General features: G+C 33.4%; 1 protein-coding gene across 1 annotated transcript; it reads right to left on the reverse strand.

Annotated features, from left to right (window-relative positions):
- Nucleotides 1–12: 12 nt before the first annotated feature.
- LOC149487782 (zinc finger protein 711-like) lies at nucleotides 13–11886 on the reverse strand. The gene is made up of 12 exons (XM_089696445.1): nucleotides 11587–11886; nucleotides 11276–11473; nucleotides 11030–11063; nucleotides 10695–10914; nucleotides 10321–10548; nucleotides 9851–10024; nucleotides 9462–9665; nucleotides 8899–9069; nucleotides 8107–8296; nucleotides 7073–7119; nucleotides 2236–2341; nucleotides 13–314 (listed from the first exon to the last, which is right to left on the reverse strand). Exons 1-12 carry the CDS (start codon nucleotides 11707–11709, stop codon nucleotides 264–266), a joined length of 1746 nt encoding a protein of 581 aa, XP_089552571.1. The 5' UTR covers nucleotides 11710–11886; the 3' UTR covers nucleotides 13–263.
- Between the last annotated feature and the right edge of the window lie 1181 nt (nucleotides 11887–13067).

The following is a 13067-nucleotide window of genomic DNA, read 5'->3' on the forward strand; positions in this document are numbered from 1 at the left end:
AACATAATATTTATCTGAAGAAAGCGCACAAAGAGCTTACACTAAATGTAAAGGGACAAGAGACGGGAAAATAGCTAAGGGTTATCGCAAGATAGGCAAAGATAAAACTACTTTACTGTATGAATAGTATTTATTTACTCAATTAACTATACTTACTTTGAGTGCGGTCACAAAAATTGTGCTTACCATAATTACAATATCTTTCAATACGAAATACTGATAATTCTATAATCTATGTATAAAATAATTATAAAATATTATTGCTATACATCACTTTTCACGTTCACGGGTGCGGCGTCATTTTTCAAATATTCCTGTAACAAAAATATAATAATAATTTCGGGTGGTTGTAAAGCATAAATTAAGTTTTTTCGTAAAAACTGGAGAACAATATTTTATGAGTCATAAAGTGCCGCATAAACAGAGTTAATCCTACTAACATATTTAGATTTTTCATAGCACTGTTCAAAATTTCACATACATTAATGCAACGTCAGGTTTCATGTAATTTTGTTGACAATCTGTCTCGTGGCAAGCTGCATAATGAATTCATGAGTCGCAACATTACAATGGCCAATGGTCGCAACGTAAAATTGCAATTAAGTTTTCAATCCAGTGGAATTGAATTTAATTAATTTTAAACATTTGTGTGATGTTTTTAACTTTATTATAATACTTAAATAAAAAAAATCAATTTACTCAGTTTCACATGTTTTCACGTTTTCTCATCAACATCGAAATTTATCCCTGACTACGTAATTTTTTTTAATCACACACTATCAATGTCTCTTATCAATTCAGGTTTATTTATAAAATTGTCTTCAAACGAAGATGCATTATTCGATATTCCTCAATTTAATTTTATAAGGGCCGCTTTCAATGCTTGCTGATAATATCCCTGACAGCCTATTTAACGATTACACCCTGTATAAAAGACTACTCGTTCCCCGCTCCTGTTGGTATTAGATTGATGATATATAGCCTATAGATTTCCTCGATAAATGGGCTATCTAACACCGAAAGAATGTTTCAAATCGGACCAGTAGTTCCTGAGATTAGCGCGTTCAAACAAACGAACAATTTATTCAGCTTTATAATACTGTTATAGATTTAAATATATTATGTTATCACTAGCTGCGCTCCGCGGTTTCACTCGCGTGGCTCCGCTCCTGTTGGTCTTAGCGTGATGATATTATTTAGCCTATAGCCTTCCTCGATAAATGGGCTATCTAACACCGAAATAATGTTTCAAATCAGACCAAGTAGTTCCTGAGATTAGCGCGTTTAAACAAACAAACAAACTCTTCAGCTTTATAATATTATAGTATAGATTAATATGGAGTATCTTTTCGGTCTTTTTATCAGTGTACAAAGATAAATTGTATTTCAGAAAAATTTATCGACTTTAAAGACGTCAGAGACGACGCATAACGTGCGTACGTCTTTGACGTCTCTCCCTATAAGTGCCCAAAGAATTATAATGAGGTGGTTTCATAATTTTTAGATGTGTTCAGTTTAGGTTACCAGTCAGTTAAGGTAATTAAATTGAATAAAAACGAGTTTTTTAATTCCTTAAACTGTATGATCCACTGCAATAAAAAAAATAAACAGAAAACTGTACGATAGCTTAAGGATAATATATCCTGATTTTATAGAAGTGTTGAAAACATATTGCAAATTGGATTCGATAGAAAAAAATTATAAGGATCCTTTTTTCCTTTGTTTATATTTTCGATATTATTTTATTTAATTATACTTTATTTTTTTAGAACAAAACAATAGGTTTTGAGTAAATTGCGTATTCTCATTTCTGAGCAAAATACGTACGCGTGTTATGTGTGTGTGTGTGTGCAGCCGTGTGTACCTTAAGGCCGAGACCGATTCGGTCAGAGATGATGATTGTATAAATGTGTTTGCAGCATTATAGCTATTGTAGTTCCTTAAAATGAAAACTAATTTATTTAGTTTAATTTCATTAAGTGTTAAGTGTGCACAAGCGATTATTCCGTAAGTATTGCAGATATCAAAAATCTTTAAACTGATATCGAAAGTACTTAACCTAATGAGTAAAATGGTCATAATAAATTATTTCTCGTTTTATTTTTTAAAATTTATTATGGCCATTTTACTCATTAGGTTAAGTACTTTGTGCACACTTAACGATTACACCCTGTATATCATCAATCTAATACCAACAGGAGCGGGGAACAACTAGTATTTTATAAAGCACGTTACCTGCGGCATGTGCGCGCCGTACGCGGTGTAGTGCGCGCTCTTGTCGGGGTGCGCGCGCAGGCGGTGCGAGCGCAGCGTGGACGCGTACGCGAACCGCTCGTCGCACCACTTCACAGTATTTTTTTGACCCTTCTTTTGCGACAGCCTAATTTTATTGAATGAATGTATGGATATATACATGACAAACGCAAGAGTAAAACTCCCATGAAGCTCACTATCATACTTTTCGAAAAAATTCAATCTGAATAAAAAGTACCGGTATTTTATATAATTCAATTTTAATTTTTTATTAATTTTTCTACCATTATAACACATTTTTTTGCATTGCGAGCGTCAAGGCTAGCCATAGGGCCAATTTTCGATCCATTCGTGGAAGAGCTGTGACTTCGCAATTTCGAGATAATCGCATAAATAACAAAATTTCATTTCTTTTTTTGTGACTGAACTTTTAAGAATAGGCAAATTATTTTTACTTCAAAACATAGTTATATGTATGGACTACTTCCACAAAAAAAACCGATCGCGAAAAGAGCGGGATTCGCGAGATATTAATTTCTGAAAAAGTACCGGTTCTTTAACGAATTTTTTGTATAAAATCCACAATATAAATTGAACTTATATAGAGTTGCGTTTCTCAGATGACGGAATACTACAGAAAATTTGATGAGACATATTGTTAGTAAATTGAAGTGTCTATAACAAAATATAAAAAATAAAAAAGTTATAAAAAAAATTGAGTTAAAATTAAACAAAATTTCTTTATGCAGTAAAATTACATCATTTACAAATTAATCTTAATTATTTTTTTATTGATGTTATTTAGCGTTTATCGCGACATAAGGTGTTATAATAAAAATGTTTTTGCTTTAAAAGACTTTCAATAAATTCTCTATTTGTTTGGTCGGATGACATTTAATTAGATAAATAAAAATAAATAGTTCAAATTTTTTTTATTCAACTCATCCATCAATTGAAATTGCTTTCTCTAGGCACTAGATATCAAGATTACGACTATTTATTTCAACTTATTAGTTGACATTATCGGGGTGTGTGGAGTTTTCGCAATCCAGACTAGAGGGCGCTTTTGCGCGCTGAATCGCGCTATTGAAATGTTTTGTTAGTTACATATAAGATGTAAGCTGATTTCCATGAGTTGGGTTCGCTAACGACCTCGCTAAGTGGCGGGTGGCTTCACCCACGGACATTCCTCCCTGCAGCAGCTAGCAGATCGCCCGCGATAACACGCGGGCTCGATCGCACTGCAGCAGGACACCTCCCGGACACGACACCTCGGACCATTAGGTCCCACCCAGTGCCCCGCCTGTAGTTGCAGGCGGCGTTGCCACCACTGAAAGGGGCCGTCGCCCCGAACAGTTACCCCGAGGCCTGTGAAGGCCTGCGTGGAAGACCCCGCGAGTAGCCATGAGTTGGGTTAATTGGTTTGGAGAAATAAGTAAAAAAAAGTAAAGTTGGTAGTTTGAAAAGTAAGGTTGGTTGAATTAGCGTTTTATCCGCTTTAAACGAAAAATCGGTTGGTTTTATCGGTCCAACCGTTTCAGTTGGTTGGTTGTGGGTCAAAACCCTAATTAAATCTTCTATTTCGTTTTGTAAAGCCATTTATTGGTTGTTGATTTTTGACTTTTCTTTTTTACTTTGTTTTTTAATTTCTTTAATCCAATTATTTTATTTGATTAAATACTTTCACTGCCATTCATACAGTTTTGTATACGTAAAGGCTATGGATAACGCTGTAGCTGGAACCTCTTATCCTTCGGAGGTGGCCTCATACAGGCTAGATGTAGAAACAGGCTGCCATACACTAACTCGATATGATATATACATATATCTGGATCAAGAGAGTAAAAAACTCCATGGTCGCTATGGAAAACCGTTTGACTTATCCAAATCGGAAAGGAATATTTTTGTAAAATCGATTTTTGCAACTATATTAAATACACCCCTTTCAGAACCACAGGAGAAAAATTTTAACATTGCTATAAACCGTTTTATCAACAAAGTTGAGAAAAGATATAACGATAGCAACAGAATTTTGTCACAATTTCGAAAAAAAAATAACGCTTGGTTGAATAAGCCTTTTATAAATGATCTTCCTCAAGATGTCATTTCGAAACCTTCTGAGGTTGTGAATGTACCACCTGCCGTCTTGGATGTATCGCCTATGGTTTTGGACGTGCCATCTGAGGTAGCCGATGAACACCCAATAGTTCCCGATCCTCATCGCTTGGTCTTGCGTGAAATTGCCTGTTGTAATAAAGATGAAGAATATGCAAAACTTCATAAACGAACGCAACTTAGAAAACAAAAATCACTAGAATTATTGATTCAGAATGAACCATCAGCAAAACTGATTTCATCATTTACTAAAGTCATTAAATCTCATGACAACAAAAAACTAAGCAAAAAAAGTGCCCATGACTTAGAAGCTGTGATAAAGATATGTTTGGAGTCTGCAAATAAATCAACTGAAGTGTTGGCAAAAATAAATCAGTACAGTAATCCATACTCTCCAGAAGAAGCGCTTGGTATACTTATTGACCGAAAATATAGTGTCGAAACATATAAATTTTTACAACAAGATTTAAATAAAAGAGGTTTTAAAGCTTTTCCACCGTACAGACTTGTAGCAAAAGCAAAACTGGAGTGTTACCCAGAGGATGGAGTCTTGGCAAATGAAGTTGAAGCTTCTGTTTCGCTACAAGGTCTGCTTGCACACACATTTAAAAGAATTGTAAGTCTCTGTGATGATGTCATTAATGCGTATTGCGAACGAATGGATTTGGACGAATTGTCTTGTAAATTTGAAGGCTCTTGGGGCTTTGACGGCAGCACAGGCCAATCATTATATAAGCAGAAGGCACCCCAAGATCCTTTGTATGATGAAAATACTATATTTGCCACAACCTTCGTACCATTAAAGGTCATGGAAACGTGCAGCAGTCAAATTCTCTGGGTAAATCCAACACCTCAATCATATCGCTCTTGCAGGCCTCTACATATTCAATATAGAAAAGAGTCAAAGTCTCTTATTCTCAGAGAAAAACAGTACGTTGAACAACAATTAAAAAATTTGTCCCCTATCGCAGCAGCCACATCAAAAGGCTTCATAGTAAAAACTATTTGTAATCTTACATTAAGTATAATAGATGGCAAGGTGTACAATATCATCAACAATACCTTTTCTCAACTAAGGTGTCCAATTTGCGGGTTGACAGCAACTAAATTCAATGACCTGGATTTGGCGTTCTCTACACAAATTAATAAAGAAGCTATAAAAAATGGTCTGAGCCCTCTTCATGCATTTATAAGATTTCTAGAGTTCTTACTCCACTTGGGATACAAAAATGACCCCCGAGTAAGACAGTGGCGAGTCTCAAAGTTGTCACCTGCGGGCATAATTACTGAAGACCGAAAAAAAACAATTCAGGCGCAAATACGGGATCGTCTGGGTATACTAGTAGATGTTGTACGTCCGAACTCTGGAACAACTAATGACGGAAATACTGCTCGAAGAGTTTTCGCTAATGAGGAAAGTCGCGGCATATTTGCAGACATATTAGGAATAAGTAGATGGCTTGTAGATGACATACACGTAATTTTAGTGGCAATTAACTGCGGTCTACCGGTAGACTCAACGAAGTTCGGAATTTTTTGCAGAAATTTAGCCAAAAAATATGTAGCTAATTACAACTGGCACCCCATGACGACGACAATGCACAAAATCCTTATTCACGGCCAAGAAATTATAGAAAACTCGGTACTGCCCGTAGGTGTTTTATCCGAACAAGCTGGAGAGTCCAGAAATAAATATTGGCGATATGACCGCGAACATCACAGCCGAAAAGACGACAGAAAACACACAATGGAAGACTTATTTCATAGGGCATTGGAATCGTCCGATCCAGTTATATCGAATACACGTTTGAGTATGCGCCAAAACAGTATGAAAAAATTGCCTTTGCCCTCTGCTGTTATCGAAATGTTGAAACCATTTCAATTTAATGAAGAAGAAGATGAACACAACGAAGAAGAATCATATTGTACTGAAATTGAAGACAGTTCACTCATTCTAACAAATGAAAATGACGTATTTTTAGTTTAGACATTTTCACATTTCATTTCACTCCCTTAGCTACATATTTTTTCCTGCCAAATCCAAGGTCAAGTTTATTTTAATAATTTTACAAACAAGGAAACTTACAAATTTATGTAATCCTCTTCATAGTATAATGTGGTATAAGTATATAAATAAAGAAAAGAAATAGTAATTGGGGTACCTACTTACCTTTATATGAAAGTATGAAATAAAAATATTGATAAAGTGTGATTTAGGATTTTATACAAAAAAATCGTTAAAGAACCGGTACTTTTTCAGAAATTAATATCTCGCGAATCCCGCTCTTTTCGCGATCGGTTTTTTTTGTGGAAGTAGTCCATACATATAACTATGTTTTGAAGTAAAAATAATTTGCCTATTCTTAAAAGTTCAGTCACAAAAAAAGAAATGAAATTTTGTTATTTATGCGATTATCTCGAAATTGCGAAGTCACAGCTCTTCCCCGAATGGATCGAAAATTGGCCCTATGGCTAGCCTTGACGCTCGCAATGCAAAAAAATGTGTTATAATGGTAGAAAAATTAATAAAAAATTAAAATTGAATTATATAAAATACCGGTACTTTTTATTCAGATTGAATTTTTTCGAAAAGTATGATAGTGAGCTTCATGGGAGTTTTACTCTTGCGTTTGTCATGTATATATCCATACATTCATTCAATAAAATTAGGCTGTCGCAAAAGAAGGGTCAAAAAAATACTGTGCACTTGCACGACAGCGGCTTGTCGCCCGTGTGCATCGAGAGATGTACCTGTTAGGCGAAAGAATTACTTATAGAGGCATAGAAGCGAGAAAAAGCCAATAAAATTCAAATCAAATATATTTAATTTGCTCGTATATGGTTAGTAAGGTAGGTGGGTAACATATTTTTATCACATAGTGCCATTGTAAATGGCATGCAAACTTGCAGGGATATAAATAACCTCCAAATTTATTAAATTGGTCAGCTCAATCAGCTACAGGGCAGTAATACTAGTTCTGGACAAGTGAAGAGTGTTGTTATGCGACCAACATACGTGACATTATTATTTTAGAAGGTTAGTTTATGTAAGGTTTATAATTATAATTGTAACAATTTTACTACTTTTGCACGCCTCATAAGCGAAGCGTTGAGGTGGGTACTACTGTCACTTCGCGCAAAACATCTGATTTTTCAAACTTAAAATGTCTTTATGTATCATACATTGCACTTGTAAGATAATACATACACACACATATTAAGAAAAAACACTATTTTTAACGTTCATGATATTTTTGATGTCATTTTTGTTATTTAAACTAGTTAAAAAACAGTTTAAAAAAGTTCTGTCTTGGACGTCCGTGTGTCTGTATGTGCGGATCCTTTTTCTTGTTAACACGATAGCGACCGAAATACTTTACTAATCGAGTCTTTTTTTTTCTCTTACGCTTGAGTATGCTCAGGAATAGAACCCTTTCATTTTTCAGGGTCTGATTCGATGTGGTTTAATTGTTATTAAATAAACAAAAATAATAATTAATAAATATTTATTAAAAAAAATTATGAGGCGTGCACTTTTGGATTTTCCAAATTATTTAGTTTTTATGTAAAACTTGTCGCTTTTTTATACAAATACATAACTAAGTACATAAATCTAATATATTTCACCCAAACTATATTAGATTGGAATATATTTTCTTTTCGGAAAAAGGGATAGGTATTCCGTAAAACTAAACAAATAATCATTCTAACAGAGTTATAAACTATCATCCAACTAACCTTCAAAGTCTGCCGTCGCTTGAACGCCTTATTGCAGTACGTGCACACGTGCGTACACTTGTCGTCGTGCACCAGCAAGTGCTTGCGCAGCGTGCGCCGGCTGTTCAGCACGCGGCTGCACACGAAGCACACGTACGACGTCTCTTCGTGCGTGTCCATGTGCGTCTTTAGGTTGGAATACGTTTTGAATCTGCAATGAAGACATGGTTGTGTATTGTGGTTTCACTTACATAAATGGTTTTCGAAAAAATATTATTTGCAATAAAAAAATTGGTTGTTTGTAAAATAGGCTTACGATCAAGATGTTTACGTGATAACGTCTTATTGGTGGCAGCGCTCGAGATGAGACGGGAGATCGGTCCGTCTCTCTCTCGTTATACTTGCGATCGTGTTAAAATAATAAGAAGTGCATTCTGATTATTAGGCCAAGATACAGCAAAAAATAAATTAAAAATACTTATGTTTGCAGGTGGAGCTATCAGAAAACTACGGGCTACTTCCGATATGACCCGCGCGCTTGTACCGCGGAAGCGATCCAGTCCCACATAGAGGACATGGGCTTAAATATGATTCCTTGAAACGAAACGTTATCACACGTGTCATATAGGTACGTAGCGTAATATTTGATCTATTGTTACAATAATTATTCAACATTCTGTTAAAACTTATATCGAGACTTATAAACTTATAACGAGATAAAACTGCGCACAGGAAAATGACACGTAAAAGGCTCCTATGAAACAAAGCTATTTTTTTTGTTTTTTTTACGTAGTATACACAAAAAAAACTCACGCCTTGGAACACTTGCGGCACTCGAAGGGCTTGTCGTCGCTATGTATCGCGCGGTGCTGACGCAGCTCGCCGTTGGTGCCGCACGCGTACCCGCACAGGTCGCACACGTAACTCTTGATCTTCTCGTGCACCACGCGCTTGTGCGATGTGGCCGAAGATCGTGTTGTGAACCTGCCGAATAGTTTTGGTTGGCTATTTATCTATAGGAGCCTATTTATTGGTATGTTATTTTTATTAAGCTAAGCGCAAATTTCGGGAACAGTTCGACTGATTTGTTATTACATGATATATTAACATTATTGCACCCTTTTTAAAGAAGAAATGGGATGAAAGACACTTGTAAAACATGGGTAATACATTTAAAAACTATCGCTTTCCTAGCGCACGCGCACGACAAGGTAAAGAACAGACGCCGTCCGAAAATTCTAGGCAACAAGTCATATAATATTTAAAAAAAATTATATTTAATAAAAAGATGAGTATTTGTAAACACTTCATTTCCTCTTAAAAGACAGTCATGTAAATCCATATTCACTGAAAAAATATAATAATTCAAAACTTACTTGAGATTACAAACATCACAGTGATAAATTTTTCTTTGTTCTATGGGTATATGTGATCTTTCGTGAGATTTCAAACAGTCCTTTGATGAGAAGACTTTATCACATGATGAGCATTGGAAATTTCTTTCTGACTTAGGAATGTGCCGTAATTTATGTTTCTCTAGTTCATCAACTGTTTTAGCCGTTTTGGGACATTTATCGCAGCTAAAAAATAGAAATATACAATAAGCAAATTGCTGAAAAATACTTTCCTTCAGTTTAAGTTACAACATGCAACATCACATTGAGAACATTAATAAAAACTTTTTTTGATTTAAGTATTACCATAAAACATTAACTATAATTACTATCATGTAAAGTAAAAAATTTGCATTAAATAAAATACTTACTGCAGTACATCAGGCGCTCTGTGGTCTTGAATGTGTTTATACATAACAGTTCTAGAGTTGAGGAGGATTCCACACCGACATCTCACCGTTGGCGCAGCTTTGTGTAACCATTCACTGTGACTCTTCAATTTGTACCAACTAGAAAACTCTTTGCCACACTTATCACAAATAAACCTGAGGAAATTTGATCGATTTTTAAATAGATTGTGAAGATGGATAGATATTTGAAATCAAGATACACACAGTAACAAATTAGTTTCAGCATACACATTTTGCAACAAGAAAAATAAAATCAAATTTTTAAGGGTTTGTATAAATTTTCTTTTTAAAAGTTAAGATTTTGTAATGCCTTACATATTGAGTCTTTTTTAATGTCTGAAAATATTGTTTCTGTATGAAATATAAAAAAAAAACATATTAACTCTTTTGACTATTTTGATTCTTATATCTCTAAAAAATACCACACTCACTTAATTAGATCTGATGCCCTTAAATCATTTCCAACATAATTGATCTTTTTCGACAATTTAGGCATGTTGGATTTATGTTCTGATACATGTCTATAGAGTGCACTTTTAGATCTCACTGCATACCCACAAATACAGAAAGCCAATGGTCTTTTCTTATGAGCTCTTATATAATGTAATCTTAGTCTTCCCCATACCTTAAAAGATTCACAACATTCTTCACATTTCATCCTGAAATTAGACAAAATGCTTTTTAAATAAACATTAATTAATTATAAAGGCTTATAAATAAGCACTTAAGTATTTTTACTGTGTTTACTTATTTATCCATATTGAGACAGGTGTTGGCTAAATTTATATCATAGTCATAGACTTACGCAACAAAATCTCTTATTTTTGCATCAGTCTTGAGAAGGATTCTTTCATATTCTTGTTTCTGTTCTTCGGTCATTTCTTTCTTCTTTGGTTCATTTAATTTAGCTTCTCTCAACGAGGCAAGTGTTAGACTGTCTTCACTATCACTCTTGAAATCAATATCATCATTTTCATATATTTCTGCATCAAAACCTTGATATGGGTCTTCTGATTTAATAGTAGCTAAACAAAAATATAATTATGAATAGTTTTATCTAGCCTTTTCCTACTAAATAATGTCAATGGTTAATTCTCAATTACCCATTATTTTATTTCTAAATTCAATTATGTTACTTACCTATCACAACATCTGTTATAATTTCATCTTTGACCTAAAAAACAAATAAACTTCATAAAAAAAATCACTTTGCAGATATATAATATATATTTTCTTTACATTTTATGTACTGATTATCTTGATTATATTTTGGCAAAGCAAGGTTATAGAAAATAAACTTTGCTTGTTTTCTGTACAAAAGTGTTAAATGAATACTAATTTTAATAATTTAGTAAAGCTGTTCTTACAAAAAAATGTTATACTTACTTCAGGTTTAATATCTGAGGTGCCAATATGATATTCACTGACTTCTATATCAGTTGTATACTTTTCACAATCATTTAAATACATATTCTGTAATGTTTCTTGAACTTTGTAACATTCCAAAATAAACAATTGAAATGAAACAATTTTTTCCTCGCAATTGAGACATATTTTAGTTGGAAGACCATCGTTTTCACATATCTGAATAAAAACACAATTACTTATTTGGACGACGAATTACAATAATTATTAAAGACATAAGTAATCAAATTAAAGATAATTCAAAATAAATATGAGTAAATTGTTATACTTACAGCAATTTGCACAAAATCTTGTATCATTTTTAAAATGTTTTTACTGTTCTCATCATTTAAATCTTTCAAAACTTGCTCTTTCTTAGCACAAAGTCGACACAATTTCTTGAAATCTATTGCCATGTTACCCTTTATATTACTAGCCGTCGTCTTAAAAATAATGTTTAATTTAGCATACTTTAGAATATGTATATTAAAGCTATATGCTTAATGGAATTAAACGTAAACAAATTATCGCTTACAGGTTACAAACATCAAATGAAATAATTAATGTTTTTGAATAATGTCATGTGTCATAAAATTGACATATGGATATGCTTAGGTTTTTTTCTTAATAGTTTATTCATAACCATGGATACAAATCTTTCAGTCGCAATCTCAGGTCGCAATCTTAAAGTTATATTGTAGAATTGCCATATTTATTTTTCGTTTGCACTACGCTTAGATCATTACTTGAATATGGCCGGATTGTGTTTGTTAAATATGTATATATGGCTAAATTATACCCAAAAATTATGGCTAAAATGGGACTAGAAAATTTATTTCAATAAATTTATTTTTGAAGTGAAACTTCTTTATCGGGGTTGGAAAAAAAATGTTGTGTGGTTTTATGAAACCACGGTAAAAGTGAAACTGTTCGAACGGTTCCGAACACTGCTTTGTGTAGCGCATGTCGCGTGACGGTCGGCTGCCGAGTAGGTATACCTACTCGGCAGCCGCGATACACGCGACATGCGCTACACAGACCAAAAAGTTTGAGACGATGTAATAAAAGTTTCACTTTAAAAATTAACATTTTTCCGTTACGCGCCATCTTGTTTTTATCCCTTACACGCGTGATTGACGTATTTCTGTAAAGTTGCATATTATAGTAAATTATTTTTTGAAAAATAAGGTCATATAGAAGTTTCACTTCTTACGTGTGTACACTAGTACACGCACACATTTTTTTTTTGTATAATAACAGTATCAAGACAGTATCGTATAAATAATATAGATAAATCATATGAATAATTAAATATTTAGATGTCTATAATTCCGTGATTTTAAGACAATCAAGGTACAATTTATAATAGGAAGAACATTTTAACCACAGACTAATAATAATATACTAGTTTTAACTATAATGATTTGAATTTATTTATAAATTCAGGATTTTTTTCCTAAAATAACTATAAAATTTAGTAACTAGACTAGATAGCTTAGATATATAGCTAAGTAGCTTTTTACCCGCGGCTTCGCCCGTAATGACTTTATACTTTTAGTACCTACTTTTATGATCAACTTCATTTTGTAAATAAAATTAATATAAATGTCAATTAATAAAACAGTAAAACGCTAAACGCTCATTGAAATATCATATTATATTAAGTATTTTAGACAGCGGTAGAAATTTTTAAGTTCATTGATCCTTCACAGTTAAATCCGCGCATGACACCTTCAATTTATTATAGTCTGTGGAAGTGTTTTTGTTTGTAATT

The sequence above is a fragment of the Colias philodice genome, chromosome 6 (genome assembly GCF_061535455.1).
Source record: "Colias philodice isolate Cphi_HAF_F1 chromosome 6, ilColPhil1 Martin Lab GWU primary, whole genome shotgun sequence".
NCBI lineage: Eukaryota > Metazoa > Arthropoda > Insecta > Lepidoptera > Pieridae > Colias > Colias philodice.